The sequence below is a fragment of the Bubalus bubalis genome, chromosome 1 (genome assembly GCF_019923935.1).
Source record: "Bubalus bubalis isolate 160015118507 breed Murrah chromosome 1, NDDB_SH_1, whole genome shotgun sequence".
Taxonomy (NCBI): Eukaryota; Metazoa; Chordata; class Mammalia; order Artiodactyla; family Bovidae; genus Bubalus; species Bubalus bubalis.
In genome coordinates this window covers 184,819,721-184,841,043 of record NC_059157.1, presented here as the reverse complement: position 1 = coordinate 184,841,043, position 21,323 = coordinate 184,819,721, and the positions used below count along the sequence as shown (strand labels likewise).

At 43.9% G+C, this 21,323-nt stretch overlaps 1 protein-coding gene across 4 annotated transcripts in view; it reads right to left on the bottom strand.

Moving 5' to 3' along the window:
• Positions 1–18,047: 18,047 nt before the first annotated feature.
• The window catches only part of IGSF5 (immunoglobulin superfamily member 5), a 53,703-nt gene continuing 50,427 nt past the window's right edge, over positions 18,048–21,323 (bottom strand). For all 4 annotated transcript variants that reach the window (XM_006076936.4, XM_006076937.4, XM_044947269.2 and 1 more), the window contains one exon: positions 18,048–18,887. In XM_006076936.4, the coding sequence (XP_006076998.2) occupies positions 18,792–18,887 (96 nt within the window). In that variant the 3' untranslated portion in view covers positions 18,048–18,791. The remainder of the gene's footprint in view (positions 18,888–21,323) is intronic.

The window sequence follows — 21,323 nt, the reverse complement described above, 5'->3', positions numbered from 1 at the left end:
TTTTATCTTTTCCTGTTTGTGCTTCAGGGTCTTCTCAGAAGCTGGGAGAGAAGGAGGAAGAAACTAACCCTTCCATCGTGGGGATGGAGTAGGGGAATGAGAACTGCAACCTCCTGTCGTTCAGGGGGAGGGGTCTTTCCAGGGGCTCCTCCAAGGAGCTCCCAGTCTGGCCCTTCCAGCTCAGCAGCACTTCGGCTGGCTTTGTAATTGAGACTGGCTTCCCAGGTGGAGCTATTGGTAAAGAACCTGCCTGCCAAAGCAGAAGATATAAGAGATGCAGGTTCAATCCCTGGGTCAGGAAAATCCCCTGAAGATCCCACTCCAGGATTCTTGCCTGGAGAATCCCATGGACAGAAAAGCCTGGAGGGTTATAGGACATAGGGTGACAAAGAGTGAGACACAACTGAAGTGACAGCATGCATGCATGAAAGTGAAAGTCACTCAGTCATGTCCAATTCTGCAACCCCATAGACTATACAGTCCATGGAATTCTCCAGGCTAGAATACTGGAATGGGTAGCCTTTCCCTTTTCCAGGGGATCTTCCTAACCCAGGGATCGAATCCAGGTCTCCCCCATTGCAGGTGGATTCTTTACCAGCTGAGCCACAAGGGAAGCCCAAGAATACTGGAGTGGGTAGCCTATCCCTTCTCCAGTGGATCTTCCTATCCCAGGAATCAAACCAGGGTCTCCTGCATTGCAGGTGGGTTCTTTACCAACTGAGCTATCAGGGAAGCCCATGTTCACAGAGTTTATTTCAAATAAACCCTGAGAGGATAACCTCACATGACCATGTGGCAGTCTGTTTTAGATCCAGTGCAGTTATGATATAATCATCTGTGTGTGTAATGAAAAGTAATAAGGTTGGCAGTCCATTTCCCTACATGGTGAACCGGGGTCTCCTGCAGTGCCTGGCAACATCCATACCTGCATATTGGCTTCCCCTCCCCTGCCTCCCTCTCCCCACTCCCTAACTCCTGACTCCTAGAGTCACCTTCTTTGGCTGTGGAAGAGACTTAAACTAAAACTCTATCCTTTGCCCCATCAGTTTTGTGTAGTCAAGAAACTGAGTGAGGCGTTAACTGAATTTATGAGCCAATTTTAAGTGACAATATTGGATTATCTGAAAATTTCCCTAATTCCTTGGAAAGTCCTGGCCTGTACATCAGCTGCAATATAGCCATTCTTTGAAGAAATATACAGTAGACAGACCCAAAAGGCAAAGATGTTTCTGTCTCTTAGATAATATTAGCTCTTATGAGAGACAAAATGCAGGTCCACAAGGAGACCATCTTAAGCAGCAGCCAATCTTAAAACAAGACTTTGACAAGCCAGTGAGTTGAAAATTCGATGTGGACAGTATCTCATTCTTTGTGTCCTAAAGAGCCTTGGAAAAATCAATGAATGCTTATTGACTGACTCTTCAGCTTCAATTGAAGATAGCAAATTAAAGGTTCTGAAGCAAATTTGGTTCTCCATTAGCGGGATAATTCTGTAGTCCTGGAGAAGTCTAAGAGCAAGCCAAGGGTTTATCTCAAAAGTCAGATCATCCAGTGATGGTAAGTAAATCCCCCCTCAGCTATTCATTTATAAATTTTATCTATCTCTTGCTTACCATGTTTGCTAATTCACATGGCAGAAAAATGTTTTACCAAAGTTTCCCCCTATTTTTTAAATGAACACAAATCATGTCACAACAGCAAGTATTTAAATAATAGTCCTTTCTTATTAAGATATAAAAATATACTTTGGAAAATGTCTATTTTAAAAGATATTTATAGAGTTTAAGGATGAATTCCTGTAACTCTAGAGTGTTTGGTTGGGGGTGTTTGGGGGTTTTTGTTTTTGTTATTTGTTCATTTGGTCATGTGTTTGCTTCCTGATGTGTGAAAGGGTTAATCTAAAACAAAAGGAGAAATAAATATCAGAATTAGGGTACGACTTTGTTATTGGTAAGCTTAAAGATACAAAATACATAATTGTGAATTATGGAATACCAGTGTCAGGATCTGACATAGATTTCCAAAAATCATTTAAAGGAGGAAAGTTTATTTGAATATCTTAGGTTTACAGATAAGAGAAAAGTCCATTCAGAAGAAAAGTTTCTGTAAATAGTCATAAGAAAAGCAGATGACTTTTCATGTGAGCTGGGACCCTTACAGGTAAGTAGTGCAGGTAAGAGTGTCTAAAGGGGCTGTAATAGTCTGCTCAGTCTGCATACACTAGACCACAGAAGGGGTGGCCCTTACCACAGAAATTTATTTTCTCCCAGTTCTAGAGGCTGGAAGTAAGACAGGCTGGGACCTGGGACCCTTCACGGTAGTGCTGAAGTGTTTGCACCTGGACATACCTCTCCTTGAGAACAAAATTAAAAAAAAAAAACTGTATGGGATTAAAAATATCCATGTGTACTCACAGTTGGAATTCTGGACCCTAAAGATACAAAGAGACCAAAAAACCACACTGCTACTTTTAAAGAGCCCAGAGCAAAAGCAGAGTACTGTGTGTGCCTCTTGCTCTGGACACCACCTAAGGAGTGGGCAGACCCCAAGCCACCCCTGCAGCCTGATCCCTGAACAAACCTCTACCCTCACCGGATATAAGCAACAAGCTTGCCACCCCCCTGTCAGGGAGAGAGCAAGCAAGGGAAACTGTGGTTTGTTCTCGTTCCACCCTGCTGCAGCAGCTGCTGCTGCTGCTAAGTCACTTCAGTCGTGTCCGACTCTGTGTGACCCCATAGACGGCAGCCCACTAGGCTCTCCCATCCCTGGGATTCTCCAGGCAAGAACACTGGAGTGGGTTGCCATTTCCTTCTCCAATGCATGAAAGTGGAAAGTGAAAGTGAAGTCGCTCACTCGTGTCTGACTCTTAGCGACCCCATGGACTGCAGCCTACCAGGCTCCTCCATCCATGGGATTTTCCAGGCAAGAATACTGGAGTGGGGTGCCATCACCAGAGACCCCAGCAAAGCCCTGCCTGAATTTCTTGTGTGGCCTCTAGTCAATTTATACCAATTGGGAAAGGTGAAGAACCCTGGATGGTAACAGAAGTCCAAGATCAAAGTGCCAGGAAATGTGATTCCTGGGGACCTTTCCTCCTGGCTTGCAGACGGCTGCCTTCTCACTGTGTGCTCCTGTGGCCCTTCCTCTGCTAAGTGTGCTCAGAGTGAGAGAGTTCTCTGGTGTCTCCTCCTCCTCTGGGGACAGCAATCCATCAGATTAGGGTCCCACCCTACAACCTCCTTTAACCCTAATTAGCTCCCAATGGCCCCACCTCCAAATACCATCGTGTTAGGGTCAAGGCTCCAACATAAGAATTTTGAAGTAGACACAATTCATCCCATGAGAGGGGCCATGCCCTTTGATACAATAATGTATCTTTTTAGAATCTATCCCTGGAGGAGGTCACTGGCAACCCACTCCAGTATTCTGGACTGGAGAATCCTATGGACACAGGAGCATGGCGGGCTACAGCCCATAAGTCGCAAAGAGTTGGACATTGCTGAAGCAACTGAGCACAGAATCTATCCAAAGGAATGATTCCAAATTATGTAAAAACATGTACATAGAGAATTTTCCTTGCAATAAGACGTACATAACTAACCTAAAATGTGCAACAACAGTAAGGGACGTAAGAATGACAAAGCCAGAAAAAGAAATGTTATGTAGCCATTAAACATGGCAACTCAAAGATCGTACAGCAACAGGAAAAATATTTATAACGGTAGGTGCTTTTTTAAAAAAGATGAAGGATCAAGTAACTCTGGGATTGAATTCACTTTGGGTTTTCTCAGTTATTGTTACCATTATGAACTGATTTGTACTCCCCTAAAAAAAAAAAAAAACACCAATTTGAGGAAGCCCTAACCCCCAGTAAATCACAACATGACTGCATTTGAAGATGAGACTTTTAAAGAGATGTGTGTGTGTGTGTATGCATCCTTGTCACTCATTCATGTCCAACTCTGTGATCCCACAGACTGTAGCCCACCAGGCTCCCCTGTCCAAGGGATTCCCCAGGCAAGAATACTGGAGTGGGTTACCATTTCCTGCTCCAGGGGAACTTCCAGACCCAGGGATCAAATTCATGTCTCCTGCATTGCAGGCAGATTCTTTACCATCTGAGTCACCAGGAAAGCATTTGAAAGAGGTAATAGAGGTTAAATGAAGTCACAAGAGTGGACTCTAATCCAACCTGACTGGTGTCCTTAGAAGAAGAAGAAGAGGTGCCAGGAATGCTCCTGCACAAAACAAAGACCATCTGAGGGCACAACGAGAAGAAGGCCATCTGCAAGCCAAGGAGCGAGGCCCCAGGAGAAACTGTCCATGCTGACAGCTGGATCTTGGACTCACTGCCTCCAGAACTGTGAGAAAATAAAGTTCTGTGATTCTAAGCCACTAAGTCGATGGTACTTTGTTATGGCAGACCATAACTGATACTGGTACTTGATTATGGCAGACTGATCCCATTACGCTCACGGAACCAAAGATTTGATAACCCCTAAGATGCTCTGTGCTCAGGTAGGAGCTGAAGTGCAGCAAGGTTTTCCTCTGTGTTCAGGCCCTGTCCTCAATTTTCACCCAACCCTGAATACCTGCCTCTCTGAGTTTCCTGAGTTTCTGGGAGCTCTTGCTCTCTCTCCTGCTCCCTGTCCTTACTGGGCTGGCAGGTGGTGATTGAGCATCTCCATCGCCCAGCCCAGCATAAGCCTCAGATCATCCTTTGGGCTTGGAACTTGAGGGTGGAGCTCTGTGGGTATCCCTGAGCCTCCTTCCCATGAAGGTCCAGCTGCTCTGCATCTGCAGTGAGTCCTACAGGAGTGCTCCCTCCTTCCCATGAAGGTCCAGCTGCTCTGCATCTGCAGTGAGTCCTACAGGAGCGCTCCTGCCCTCCACAGTGACAGGAGATGCTAGTGGTGTCAGTGTAGGATGCTGGGCCCCGTGCTCTCTCCACCTGTCTCAATGGACATGAGCTTGAGCAAACTCCTGGAGATAGTGGAGGACAGGGAAGTCTGGCATGCTGCAGTCCATGGAGCCACAAAGGGTCAGACACATCTTAGTGACTGAACAACAACAACAACCCCCAGGTAAAGGAGTTGTCTCTCCAGGTAGTGGGTCTGTCTTCTTTCCTTCCTTCAGCATCAGCCAGTGTGTACCTGCATCTTGGAGGCTACAAACCCCACTGCCTCCTTTCTTATCTGGAGAAGGGAATGGCAACCTACTCCAGCATTCTTGCCTGGAAAATCCTACGGACAGAGGAGCCTGGCATGCTATGGTATGGGGTCACAAAGAGTTGGGCATGACTGAGCAACTGAACACATCAATTTAAGGCTTCAAGTGATGGATCAGGCATTAGGGTGGGGTTTACTGTTCCCCTCCCCTCACTCTGCCCCTGCATTGGTATCTAACATAGTCTGCAGGCCTGCATCACCAATTGGGCTCTCTCCAGCCTACACCAAGTCTGCCTGGAGAGTCTCTGACGGAGTTCCATAGGAGAGAGTCTGGGGGTGGGTCCAAGTCCCATTAAGTCTAGGGGTCTCTTTGCTGCCATGTTAGTCCACACTAGGTTTGTAGCAATTAATTAAAAATTTTGCTGACTTCTTTGGGACACTCTGATGACAGGAGTGACTTCATCTCTATTCTGAGGCAGTACTTGTGACTAGAGGGAAGAACTTTGCCCCTTGAAATTCAGGCTACTCGATTGCCCCTATGATGAGTTCAGGAAAAACTACAACTTTGTAAGCCACAACTTTGTGGCTTATCTGGCTTCTTCTCCTGAAAGTCTGAGTGATGTTCTTTCCAACTTTGTCCATCCTAGGCAGAAGGGGGATCCACATCCAATTTTAAGTGATGTGTTTGCTGCATGTAAATACTGAATTCAGCACCAGAAGAAATAAGCTTTGCAAACAAGACAACATCAAGCCCAGAACTATAATCACCATGAGGCTCTTATATCACTGATAATTCTCCAACACTCAAAATTATTCCAAGGAGAATGTAAACTGTTAAGAAAAACGACAGATGGGAAGAGCTGAAATAGATACAGCCACTATGGAAGACTGTATGGAGATTCCTTAAAAAACTACAAATAAAACCAACATATGACCCAGCAATCCCACTCCTAGGCATAACTGAAAAATTATGAAAAAGGAAATCAAAATTGAAAAAGACACATGTATCCCATTGTTCATTGCAGCACTATTTACAATAGCTAGAATATGGAAATAACTTAGATAGATGAATGTATAAAGCAGTTGTGGTACATATACACAGTGGAATATTACTCAGCCATAAAAAGGAACACCTTTGAGTCAGTTCTGATAAGGTGGGTGAACCTAGAACCTATTATACAGAGTGAAGTAAGTCAGAAAGAGAAAGATAAATATCATATTCTAATGCACATATACAGAATTTAGAGAACGGTACTGAAGAATTTATTTACAGGGCATTAATTGAAAAACACAGAGAATAGACTTATGGCCATGGGGAGAGGGAAGGAGAGGGTGAGATGTATGGAGAGGGTAACATGGAAACTTACATTACCATATGTAAAATAGATAGCCAATGGGAATTTGCTGTATGGCTCAGCAAACTCAAACAGGGGCTCTGTATCAACCTAGAGGGGTGGGAGATTGGAGGGGGGTTCAAAAGGGAGGGGATATATGTATAACTATGGCTGATTCATATTGAGGTTTGACAGAAAACAACAAAATTCTGTAAAGCAATTATTCTTCAATTAAAAATAAATTTAAAAGGAAAAAAAAAAAACAAAAAGATACACACACTTTTATGTTCATAGCAGCACTATTCACAATAACCAAGACATGATAACAATCTAAATGTCCATTGACAGACGAATGGATAAAGGTGTGGTATGTAAATACAATGGAATACTACTCAGTCATAAAAAAGAATGAAATAATGCCATTTGCAGCCACATGGATGGACCTAGAAATTATCATACTAAGTGAAGTAAGTCAGAGACAAATATCAAATGATATTACATGTGGAATCTAAAATATGACACAAATGAACTTATCTATGAAATAGAAACAGACTCACAGATGTAGAGGACAGACTTGTGCTTACTAAGGAGCAGAGAGGGATGGACTGGGCGTTTGGGATTAGCAGATGCAAATTGTTATATATAGAATGGATAAACAATGAGGCCCTACTATATAGCACAGGGAACTATATTCAATATCCAATAATAAACCATAATGGAAAAGAACGTATGTACGTGTATAACTGAATGACTCTGCTGTATCACAGAGATTAACACCACATTGTAAATCACCTATACTTTCATCAGATAAATTTTTAACTAATTAAGGTAATATGAAAGGGAAGTCATTTATAAGACTACAAAAATAAGGCCTGGTAGGACCCCTAATGGCTCAGCAGGTAAAGAATCTGCCTGCAGTGCAGGAGACATGGATTCAATCCCTGAGTTGGGAAGATCTCTTGGAGGAGGAAATGGCAATCCACTCCAGGATTCTTGCCTGAAGAATCCCCATGGACAGAGGAGCCTGGTGGACTACAGTCCAAAGAATCGCAAAAAACTGGACACGACTGAGCACACAAGCACAGAATTATACCAGAAGACATCTGAAGTCATCAGGTCCCTGAGTCCACGCTGAGAATTACCGGGATGCAGCAGCTATAAATCCAGACGGATCCCTGGGCATTGTGTGAGCAACTCAAATACTCAGAATAGCAGTGCTATTGGGGATAAACTTTTCCAAAATGGCGAACAAGTCTTGAGGAAGTTCCTTCCTAAACCAACTTTAATATTCTGTTGATTGTCAAGGTAACTGTGTTTATAGAGAAGTCAATGTACCCTACATGCATGATAAATATACTTTATGATTGTATTTATTGTGAGATATTTATAATGAAAAATAGGCTCAGGTTAAATTAATCACTGGATATATGCCCAGGAGCAGGAATGCTGTATCATATGGCAACTTTATTTTTAGTTTTTTAAGGAACCTCTAATTTTAGTTTTTAAGGAACATCCATACTGTTCTCCATAGTGGATGCAGCAATTTACATTCCCACCAACAGTGTAGGAAGGTTCTCTTCTCTCCATACCTTCTGCAGTATTTATTGTTTGTGGATTTTTGATGATACAGATTTATCACTTATGTAGAATGTCTGATGGGACATTTGAACATTTTGCAGACTTTTCCCTAGTGTTGTAGAAATCTAGAAACCCGCCTTCAACTGAAAGTCTCCAGGAATGTCAATCACTAAGAAAGGTTCAAGCATTGTACCTACACAAGAAAAAGGGCCACACCTTTGACCGAAGGAGCCACAAAACTGAAAGGAGCCAGGCAATGTGCCCAGGGTCACAGGGCAAGCTGGCTGCAAACCTAATCGCTTCTTTGCAGGCTGTTTCCCCTGCACCAGGCTTTTGGAGGCCTCTAGTCTCAGTGTCAGACTTTATTTTCTTGGGCTCCAAAATCACTGCAGATGGTGACTGCAGCCATGAAATTAAAAGACGCTTACTCCTTGGAAGGAAAGTTATGACCAACCTAGATAGCACATTAAAAAGCAGAGACATTACTTTGCCAACAAAGGTTTGTCTAGTCAAGGCTATGGTTTTTCCTGTGGTCATGTATGGATGTGAGAGTTGGACTGTGAAGAAGGCTGAGCGCCGAAGAACTGATGCTTTTGAACTGTGGTGTTGGAGAAGACTCTTGAGAGTCCCTTGGACTGCAAGGAGATCCAACCAGTTCATTCTGAAGGAGATGAGCCCTGGGATTTCTTTGGAAGGACTGATGCTAAAGCTGAAACTCCAGTACTTTGGCCACCTCATGCGAAGAGTTGACTCATTGGAAAAGACTCTGATGCTGGGAGGGACTGGGGGCAGGAGGAGAAGGGGACGACAGAGGATGAGATGGTTGGATGGCATCACTGACTCAATGGATGTGAGTCTGGGTGAACTCCGGGAGTTGGTGATGGACAGGGAGGCCTGGAGTGCTGTGATTCATGGGGTCGCAAAGAGTCGGACACGATTGAGCGACTGAACTGAACTGAACTGAGTCTCCAAAAATAGGAAAATTTAACTGAGTAATGACTCCCCCAAAATAAAAAAAAAAATCACAGAAATTACCTTAAATGTGCATCTTTGAGCCACAGTTTGGTGCCTGTGTCCCCTTGACTGGAGACACTGTGGGAACGGGTGAGCCAAGGAAGGGAGAGTGGCCGCTAACATGCATTAGTCAAAATGGGCCTTGAAGGCCTGGAGGTTCTGAAAACAAGGTGAGCCACAGCAGAAGAGCAAAACTGATTTCCATGTGCCCAGGCTGCTTCTGAAATGAATCATTCATTTTGCAGGGGTGTATCCACCACGTGAAACACGCCTGCCCTGATAGGAAAGACGCCAGGGCCACAGGGAGCTGGTGGGTAAGGAGCCAGCCCACCTTCCCGGAATTTAATGGGGAAGTAGCCAGTCCGTAATTAATTACACAATTACATCATTAGTGCAATAAAGGAGACAGCGAAGGTGCCATATTAATTGTGTCCAGGCATTAACCCAGCAGGGAAGGAGTCAGAGTTCCATCAAAGAAGCAGGAAGCTCCGATACAGAATGTTGTTGTTCAGTCACTCAGTTGGGTCCAACTCTGCGACCCCTTGGACTGCAGCATGCCAGGCTTCCCTGTCGTTCACTATCTTTTGGAGTTTGCTCAGATTCATGTCCCTTTAGTCAGTGATGCTAGCTATCTCATCCTTTCACGCCTTCTCCTCCTGCCCTCAATCTTTCCCAGCATCAGGGTCTTTTCCAATGAGTCAGCTGTTCGCATCAGGTGGCCAAAGGATTGGAGCTTCAGCTTCAGCATCATTCCTTCCAGTGAATATTCAGGGTTTATTTCCTTTAGGATGGACTGGTTTGATCTTGCAGTCCGAGAGATTCTCAAAAGTCAGAATAAGGGATTAATCATCAGAATTCCACCTCCCACATCACAGAATATGCTGAGGAAGGAAAGGCCCAGAAGGGGAGGGTTGGAGGGTCAGAAAAGAGGCCCTAGGCAGGGCCTGTGAGGGGAAGCTGAGAATCCCAGGAGAGCATGGCCCCTGTAGTCAGACCACAGCAGAAAAGTGAGATGTGACGAGATAGCAGCCACATGAACTAGAACCTGGGAAGAAACACAGCCTTTCTCTCAGCTCAAACACCCCAACAACACAGGTGCCCTGCAGAAGCCAGCAGCCTTCCCTGCAGAGGTTTATACACCTGCCAGGACCCAGATAAGCAGGCAAGAAGGTCATGGGCAAGCCAGATGGGCTGCAGGTCAGGCAGCAGGCCAGCCTGGGCAGGGGTGAAGTCCAAGGGCAGCTGAGCCCCACCCCACCCTTCCTCGTGCATCGTCACTGGGCCTTCATGTCCGCCTCCCAAATTTCAGGCATCTTTCTGTGCGGCCAGCTCCCACCCAGAACCGCAGCAGCCAGAGTAGCCAACTAACAGTGCAGAAGCCTCCAGAGGCTTCACCAAAGAGAAGCTGAAGGATCAGCTGGAGTCGCATAAAGTGAAGGAAGGGGGGAGTGGATGATCCGAGTAGGTACAAAGGCGCTGGGGTAGGTGTACCCATAGATCCCTGTGGTACTTTCTGCACTGCAGTGACCAGAGTGTGGAGAGTGGTGCCTGGCCAGGGACAGTTGGGGGAATACCCAGCTGGGCCTCGGAGGCCATGGCAGGGTTTGAGATTTCATCCTAAGAGCAGTGGAGAGGCAGGGGAGAGTCGCCCAGCACACACAGCAGGCAGAGAACCTACCCTGGAGTCTGAAAGGCCTGGGGTCAGAAGGCACACAGGTCTCTCTGGGACTGTATCTTGTGACTTCACTTGGCTCATCGGGACCACACTGGACTAAGCGAGGACTCACTGACATAAGCCAGGAAAGTGTCCTTGTGCGGAGGCAGGTCAGCACACTGCTGATTCAAAGGACCACAGGGTGACTGTGTCTGTCTTTGCGGGCAGAATGGGCTCGGTCACAGCTCTTTTCAACTCTGTCATCAGGCCTGAATGTAGCCACAGAAAACACATCCACATTGACTGGCTTCTGATAAAACCTCGCTTGTGGACACTGACACTTGAATTTCACATAATTTTCACCTCATAAAACATTATTCTTCTTTCCATTTTTTTCAACCATTTAAAAATGCAAAAACCATCCTTAGTTCGTGGGCCATGTAGAACTAAGTAGCAGCTGAACTTGACTCAGGAGCTGTAGTTCACTAGCCACCACGGGGGACACGACACCAGTGTCTCTCCCCTTAACCTTGCTCTTTATACAGACGTGTACAGACACACCATATACACCCACACCTACAGACACAAACGTATACACAGGCACACATTGCCAAAACAGCACAAACAGCACTCACACACACAGACACACCAAACACTCAGGTACACAAACACAGAACACACACATCATTCTCTCACATGCACAAGCACAGAGCATGCACGTGAACAAAAACAGCACACATACGTACACACCATAGAAACACACAAACACAGCACACACACATCATACACTCACATGCATAAACACAGAACACAAACAGATACATTCACGTATACAAAAAACAGCACACACACATACACACCATAGAAATACACAAACACAGCACATACACACACACGTCATACAGTTACAGGCACAAACACAGAACACACACACACACACAGCACAACTGTGAAGAGGCTGCTCTAAGCCTCCAGGCTGACTGCACTGCCTTTTAGTTCAGTCCAATTTGTCCATTCTGAGTGAAACAAACACAACTAGATCAACTGTAATTTTTTAAATTAGTTTTTGATTTAGACAATCGTGCTATTCTTTGAACTACCTTAGACTTTATCAGCCATGAAATTGGAGCATTACCAAGAGTTGCTAAATTAAGTTACTCTGCGAAACATCCTACATTCTTAAGGTTTCTGTAGAGAAATATAATCAATACAGCCTGTGCTACATTTCCCCCATAGACGTTATTAGAATCTTATAAATTTTCTGCTTTGTCAACCCAGTACGATTATGATGCCAGGCATGAACCTCTCCGTCTGAAGCCATAGGGTGAGCGATGATTCTCACAAATCTTCCCACCAGCCTGCAGGGTCAGAATCTCATTATAGTCTTAGAAATAACATGTCTCACTCAACAAAGGAAGACGATTGTGGGGTTGTTTCAGTTCTGGACCCAGGCTGCTGCCTCAAATTCTGCCTTTCCCAAGTTGAGAACCCAGGGCACCTGCTTCATAAATGTTAGAGCGTGAGCCTCACCCAAGGCTGCGGCCTGTGGCATGATTTACAGGCTGTGCAGGGTGAGAATTAAATATTTACCAACTGCAGGGGAACGAGGCTCCTTCCAAATGCTGCAGGGATGAGGAAAGTCTCCACGCACTTGGAGCAGGGTGACCTCGGTCCTAAGAAGTGGACCATGTCAGGTGAGGACAGGTCAGGGGAGTGGGGAGGTGAGCATCTCCAGAAGGGACTTCAGGAGTTCACCATTCAATCCCTTTGTTCTACTGATGCATCACCAAAGATAAAGCCTACTAAAGTTCAATGCAGCCAAATTCCTTTCCTCCAACTTGTGTCCCCTTGGGGTAAATGGATTCACCCCAAGAAGAAGAAGTGGAACCCTGCCAGGCACAACATCTTTCCCTGTGACGTCACAAGCACATTCTCGATGCCTCAATTTCTGTTTCCTAAATGTCATCAGGTGTCTTCTCTCTTCTTCTCCCATCCATCAGCCACACTCTCCCCTCTCCATTCTGCGTGGATGCCAGCAGCAAGCTCCCTGAAGTCCTGGCTCTGGTCAGGCTTAGTGAGCAGCAGAATGAGGAGACCATGTCTTTGTTACCTGACTCCCTCCCAGTCAACTGTCCATAGCTTGGCTGTGTCCCCCTACCTGTGGCCCAGCAACTGTCAGGGGCCTTCTCTGTGCAGGCCTGGCCACCTCTCGTGCCCCGCCAGTCCTGTGGATGGTGATGGCTCCTCTGACCTACATGTCCTACAAGGGCCTGCTGGATCACCATCTATCCTATTCTACTTGCCTGAACCCCTTCACCTGGAATAGCCCATCTCTTTCTCCATCTGAGACCCACATTCTCATCTGGGTCTCACCTGGGTCAGTCCACCCACAAAGAGGACTGTCCTACCTCTTTGCACAGGACACATGTTCTTCCCTAAGGGAATGTTGTTGTTGTTGCTGTTGTTTAGTCACTAAGTCATATCCGATTCTTTGTGACCCCATGAACTGCAGCATGCCAGGCTTCCCTGTCCTTCACTGTCTCCCTGAATTTGCTCAAACTCATGTCCATTGAAGCCATGTCTTCTGTATTGGCAGGGGAGTTCTTCACTGACTAAGCCACCAAGGAAGCCCCTCCAAGGGCATGATATGCACTTATATGGTAGTTTCAGATGCTGACGCAGCATCTCCTGTATCCTCAACAGCATCCATTCACCTTCAGGTCATCATCACCCAAAAACCGGCATCCCAGCTCTAAGATCCCTAATGGTGTTCCAAGATCAGGGCCACAAAGAGCACAGGAAGTGCTTCTGTTGGACCTCTTCCATTATCTTCAATGTACTGACATTATGACTTGAATCGTTGTTGTTGTTGTTCAGTCACTAAGTCCTGTCTGGCTCTTTGCAACCCAATGGATTGCAGCACACCAGGCTTCCCTGTCCTTCACTCTCTTCCTGAGTTTGCTCAAAACTCATGTCCATTGAATCAGTGATGCCATCCAACCAGCTCATCCTCTGTCATCCCCTTCTCCTCCTGCCCTCAATCTTTCCCAGCATCAGAGTCTTTTCTGATAAGTCCACTCTTCGCATCAGCTGACCAAAATATTGGAGCTTCAACTTCAGCAACAGTCCTTCCAATGAATATTCAGGGCTGATTTCCTGAATGAGTTGAGTCCTACTTTACCAGCTGAGCCACCAGGGAAGCCCTAAGTAAACAAAGGAAGATCCTTAACTCCCTGGGGCAGGCTTGGAATTTGACAGTGTAACCAACATCAAAGAACCCTGGAAGGATGGGCAGGTGTGGTCTCCCTGGGTATCATTTTATGACTCAAGGCTCTAAGGGACACTTCTTTAAATGCATCTGTAGCTTCACTGGTCTTTCACTGGCAGAGAGGCATATGTATCTTTCAGAGAAACATCCTTGGACACAATGCTTTAACTTCTCTCACCCCTTCCCCTGAGCCTGCTTCAGGTCTGTGCATTGCAGGAGTGAGAGAGAGATTTATCACATCAGCACAATCCCATTATCAGTTGAGAGCTGCCCTGGGGTTTGCAGGATTCCTAAATAGAAACTGGCAAGTACACAGACATAACACTGAGAGCAAACACAGATTGCGTGTTCGTGTAAAACAGCTCATCCTTGACACACCAAGGTCATTTCCAAGTAGAAAGCTCTTGGTCAGCACTACCCAAAAAGTTTTCTGCAGCAATGAAATCTGTAATCTACATGTCCGACACAGCAGCCACTAGCCACACATGGTATTGAGCACTTGACATGTGGCCACTGGGATTGAGGAAATCAATCATATTTCATTTCAAATAATTTAAATGCAAATAGCCGCATGTGCCTATGGTATTGCATAGGTCAACTCTAGATAGTTCTGTTTATAAAATGTTCATACCTCTTGTAAAATAAAAACTAGCCAGGGGACTTCCCTGGTAGTCCAGTGGCTGAGACTCCATACTCCCAAGGCAGGGGGACCTGGGTTTCCTTCCCAGTCAGGGAACTAGATCCCCCATGCTGCAATTGAGACTGAACACAGCCAAATAAATAAATAAATAAATTGTTTAAATAAACTAGCCAAGGATCCCTTTGAGAAAACTTACTCATGGAATAAGCTACTGTTAGAACCTGTTTACTCATAATATAGGAAAACTTCCCAGAATCTAATGAATAAAAAAATATTATAGACTGATTCACTAAGCATGTAGCAAGTTGGAGAGATTTCTATGGAGATCATTTGGCATCATTCTCCAGAGTTTAAAACTTAAAGTTCAATTGTATTCTACATGCAACACCCCCCCCCCACTCCTAAAATAACGACAAGAATATGATTCTTATAGCAGGCAGATGGCAAATATTCATTATACCTCAATATACTATCTTTCTCAATATTGAACTATTTAATGTCAGTATTTACTTAATGCCTACAGAATGCTAGATTCTGTAAATGTTACAAAAGGCATAAAGGACATAATATTTGCCTTGTCCCAGGATCCAAATTCTGTGGCAATTTAAGGAAAGCAAACCATGAAGTGAAAAATACAGAATTCACTCATCAAACAACCTCTGCTTAAAGGGTCTCATGAACACTCTGGTCTTTCTTCTTTCTCATTCAGGGATGGTGGCGGGAGACAGAATCATGTTTACAGGAAGTAAAGAAGTCTTGATAACAAACAAAGAGTCTCATTTTTAAGCCGTTGTATTGGCAATTAATGTTTCTAATTAAAAACATTTAATGTTTCTCATTAAAAGTCCTCTCAGGAAAGTGATATAGCAATATTCATGGCTTTCTGAAATTTTGCACTTTTAGTTTCATCCTTCAAGAACATAGGTGACGAATTCCCTCATATTATGGACACAGTCTTATAAGAGGTATTTTTTTCAGGATCCTCTAAGTAGTGGTGATATTCAAAGTATTTGACAACCTGAAAGACTGAAGGCAGGATGAGAAGGGGATGACAAGATGAGATGGTTGGATGGCATCACCGACTCAATGGACATGAGTCTGAGCAAGTTCCAGGAGTTGGTGATGGACAGGGAAACACGGCAGAGCTGCAGCCCATGCCGACGAAAACAGTCCAACATGACTGAGGAACCGAACTGAACTGAAAGCAGTAAAGCCATCCAATTAGAATAGACAGGGTAGATGAGCCAACCAATCAGAATGGCTAGTCTAGGTACACCAACAAATCAGAATGCATAGTGCATGGGACCCACCCAATCAGAAAGGTATTGTATGTATATCAACCAATCAGAATGGATAATATATGGGAACCAGCCATTCAGAACAGGTACAGAGCAGAACACAGTCCTATTTGTGCCAGCAAATCTCCCTTGAGTTAGTCATCAATTCATAGAAGAGGGTCCAGGGTAGGGCCTGAATGTAATTTAAGATAAAAAAAAGTATTTTATATCATGATAATATACAGATACACATCATTTTATTATGCTTTGCTTTATTGTGCTTCATAGATATTTCATTTACAAACTGACGGTTTGTGACACCCAGCAGAAGTCTATCAGCGCCATTTTCCCAGCAGCCTTTGCTCACTTCCTGTCTCTGTGTCACAGTCTGGTAATTCTCACAGTATTTCAAACTTTCATTATTATTATACTTGCTGTGGTTGTGGATGTAAAATGTTGCCTGCCGTATCAGCAAACAAAGGATGCTGTGGCCATCAAGTCATCAGCCACTGCAGTCAGCCCTGAAGGTGAGCCCTGAGGGGACTCAGGATAGGAAAGTACAAGATCCTGGCTCCAGACAGCTGAGATGCACAGAAAAGGAATGATTTCAGCAAGCACAGGCTCTTGTATCTCCCCATCTATAGAAAAACACTGAATAGCTTAACTTGAGATGTCTGGTTTTCTTTAATTAACAGTCATCTTTTGATGACTATCTGGTCATTGTTGCAAAAACTCCTGCATATCCTGTCTCCTCCCTTACTTCTTGGGAGTAGTCCCTCGGAGCTCACTAGGAGTCTGCCTTCCAGGCTTGATGTCTTTAGAAAATTTTCCAAATAAAAAAATTCTCAGTTTTTAGGTTGGGCAGTTTTTTTTCATTCGATAACCTGTGATCAGTGATTTCTGATGTGACTCTTGCAGAAAGTTTGCAACTCACTGACCACTCAGTTGATGGCGAGCATTTTTTAGCAAGAAAATATTTTTTTAATTAAGATGTGTGCATTGTTCTTTTAGACATAACACAAAGGCACATTTAATAGACTTCAGTATATGTAAATATAACTTTCACATGCTCTGGGAATCCAAAAAAAAAAAAAAATTGTGTGACTTGCTCTACTGCTGTGGTCTGGAACCAAACCTACAACATTTCTGAGGTCTGCCTGAGGTATTTGTGAATGATTAGCACACAGGAGTGTATGATAAGAAACATCATCATCACAATGAATTTATATCTTTTACCAGGTAACTCTAAGGAATTTACTAAAATCCTAATACTTCTGAAAAGTCAAATTCTATCCTGACAATAGCATGGTTGGGTCTGGGGGTCGCAGGGCAGTTACTAATTGCTAGCCATCACACTCCAGTACTCTTGCCTGGAAAATCCCATGGACAGAGGAGCCTGGTAGGCTGCAGTCCATGGGGTCGCTAAGAGTCAGACACGACTGAGAGACTTCACTTTCACTCTTCACTTTCATGCATTGGAGAAGGAAATGGCAACCCACTCCAGTGTTCTTGCCTGGAGAATCCCAGGGATGGTGGAGCCTGATGGGCTGCTGTCTCCGGGGTCGCACAGAGTCAGACACGACTGAAGCAACTTAGTAGCAGCAGCAGCAGCCATCACAGTAATCTGCATCAAGCAGTGCAGAGCTCAGTCAAATCATAGTCCAACCTCTATGTTAAATATGCAGAGATGGCTAAGTCGCTTCAGTCGTGTCCGACTCTGTGACCCCGTAGACGGCAGTCTCCTCCGTCCTTGGGATTCTCCAGGCAAGAACGCTGGAGTGGGTTGCCATTTCCTTCTCCAATGCATGAAAGTGAAAAGTGAAAGTGAAGTCACTCAGTCGTGTCTGACCCTTTGCGACCCCATGGACTGCAGCCTACCAGGCTCCTCCGTCCATGGGAGTTTCCAGGCAAGAGTACTGGGGTGGGGTGCCATTGCCTTCTCTGTGAAGAGATGGGGTTGTCAGCAAAATACACTGAGAATCTCTACATGAAAAATGAAAAAAGAATTTTTAATAGAGGTCTCCTGTTTTGTTTCTTGGAAAATGTTTGATTCTTAAACTCTATGATTATTTAAACCATTTAAATAGTAGAGAGTGAAGAACAACAATAAAAGGTTTTTTGGTGTCTTCCCTTTTATTTATAAAAGAACGTATTGCCCATATCCAGTTTTTTCATGGCTGGACATACATCCCCCAAACAGCAAAATCCACATCTAACTCATCTGAGGACATGAGAAAAAGATTGATAAGGGAGCAGATAAAAATGAATGTCTTCTTGTCAGTATCCAATAATATTTCTCAAGGTCCCCTTCTGCTTTAGAATGTACTATTATTTATAACCTACAACTTATGATTTTTCTGGGCAATTTCAGTCATCTGATGGATCCTAATGTTTAATCCTCTTTTTTTCCACATATAATATGCAATAATACCCACATAGTAAACATACATAAATATTATCTTCAAGAGACTGTAGATAATAAAGACCTCTTAAACATCACAATGGGATGTAGACATATCTGCCATGTGCTGGGTTAGCAAGCAGGAGTGTTGAGTGATGAGAGGCATTATCATAATGAATGTGCAACTTTTACTTAGTAACTATGGAATTCGTTGAAATCTTGAAATATTTTAAAAGTCAAATTCCACTTTAGAAGCTGGGAAAATGGATTCCTTCTCTCAAAATAAAATATCCATTCTGATGATGACAACATTGCTTCTTCCAGGTCATGCTGCAGAGTGGGAGCCCAGCGTTAGAATGGCAGCAGTGATGACATCACAGTGAGCAATGATGACGTCATGAGCAATGAGATGTAGGTCCTCAGTCAAGAGCCATGTGAAGCCAAAGGGATGTCTGTACTATACCAAAGTCACATTCCTGACCTTCTTAGGACTGGCCACATTAAAGGAAACCTGTGGGTGATTTGCTGGGCCCAGCTGGCGGTGATCAGACTCCTGAAGACAAAGAAAAAAAGGATGAATTGAGTTGCTTGAGATCATCTTAAAAGGCACATTTGAGAAGAAAGCCCCACTCATCAGCAAAGATAAAATGAGGATGCAGAGAGGAATACAAATGTTAGCATGTGTCCTTCCTTTATGATTTTCAGTACAACACTCTAGACATTTCCCAAATTCAGGGCCTAAAGAGAGATCCAATTCGAAGAATCTAGAATGTGTATGAAGGCAAATTACCGCAAAAATTCACAGTTTTGTTTTTTAATACTCCTAATTCTCACCATTATGTGAAAATATAGAATATTTTCAACCTTATTTAAATAACACACTCCTTCCTAAAGGAAAGGAGCAAAATTGATGAACTGACTCCATGTAGATCATCCATCTATCTCCTCAGACAGTTTTCCTGGCTCTTACATTCCCCTTCTGAAATGCACTCCCAAACAGACCACTCACTCCTCCAAGGGGCCAATGCCTGTGGAAGAGTAATTCCCTGTTAGAATACATGCAGTATATCTGGAGAAAAACATGATCTGAAAGGATACATGCATCCCAGTGTTTATTGCAGCACTGTTTACAATAGTCAGGACATGGAAGCAAACTAAATGTCCATCGACAGAAGAATGGATAAAGAAGGTACATAATACAATGGAATATTACTCAGCCATTAAAAAGAATGAAATAATGCCATTTACAGCAACATGGATGGACCTAGAGATTGTCATACTGAGTGAAATAAGTCAGACAGAGAAGGAGAAATATCATATGACATCCCTTATATGTGGAATCTAAAAGAAATGATACAAATGAACTTACAAAACAGAAGCAGACTCACAGACTTAGAGAACAAACTTATGGTTGCAGAGGAAAAGATAGGGGGAAGGGATAGCTAGGGCGTCTGGGATGGGCATGTAACACATTGCTATATTTAAAATGGATAACCAAAAAGGACCTACTGTATAGCACAAGGAACTCTGCTCAATGTTATGTGGCAGCCTGGGTGGGAGGATGGGTTGCAGGAGAATGGATACATGTATATGTATGGCTGGGTCCCTTCTCTGTTCGCCTGAAACTATCACTACATTGTTAATTGTCTACGCAGGTGGTGCTAGTGGTAAAGAACCCACTTGCCCATGCAGGAGACGTAAGAGATGCAGGTTCAATCCCTGGACCCAGAGGATCCCATGGAGAAGGAAGGGCATGGTAACCCACTCCAGTATTCTTGCCTGGAGAATCCCATGAACAGAGGAGCCTAGCAGGCTACAGTCCATAGGGTTGCAAAGAGTCGGACACGACTGAAGTGACTTAGCACACATGCATACACCAATGCAAAATAAAAAGGTTTTAAAAAATAAAAAATAAATTACATGCAGTGTATTTTCCTGCCCATCCTGAAGATACTGGCTGAGACTGCAGGGCCCTGGAGCTGCATTTAACATCTTAAATAATGTAACTGGCCACCATGAATAATTAAGGTCACAATGGAACTGCAGCGAGTCTTGGGGATGGCACCACTCTGACTCCTGGTCTTAATTCATTGATTCCCGGTCACACAAGGAGAACCTTGTGGCTGACGGGGCTGCATCGTGCCACAAGGATGGTGCTTCTGTTGTGATGATGCCTGGGGTTTTGCTGTTGTTTGCCTTTTCCCCATGACCTGGTTGCACCAACCAATGTTGTTTTCTAAATTTATAAAGAGTTTATTTCTGTTGGTCTCAGCACAGGAGAGATAAGCAGGGAAGACATAACCCAGGTTTCGAATTATTCATAAGGTCATCCCCCAAAACTAACAGACTTGGAAGGAAAGACACAGAATTGCCTGAAATAACCAGAAAAAAATGGACTGCCAGTGAGTCAAGGAGAGGAAAAGGAGGATTGTTTGTTTTAAATATTCATCATGATGCGAAATATTTGTAAACCCCATGGTTTTGTATCAAAATAAAAGAAGCTTTCCTTTCTCATTGACTGCAATTTTCAGGAAGAAATTTCTGACTTGATCGGTTTTGTGCTAATGAATTAATGGACAGTGACACCTACATTAACTGCACCTCACCACAGAAATTCTTGTCTGGAAAAGAACATCAGTGTTATATGTCTTTACTGGAGATGCAACCAGAATAAAAATAATCAGAAAGAAAAGTGTCATGTTTTGATTAATGCAAATTTTGAAAATCAGTCTCGTTTTTACCTTCTGAGTCTTCCTAAAATTCAGTGCATGATCTGGGATTTCTACAGCCTAAAATCCTCTTTTATTCATTCATATTGAAAGCGTTGTGCCTTCGGATCCACATAAAACATGGGAGATTTAAAAAGTGTTCCCCATACAGCCACTATGGAGAACAGTGTGGAGATTCCTTAAAAAACTGGAAATAGACCTGCCTTATGATCCAGCAATCCCACTGCTGGGCATACACACTGAGGAAACCAGAAGGGAAA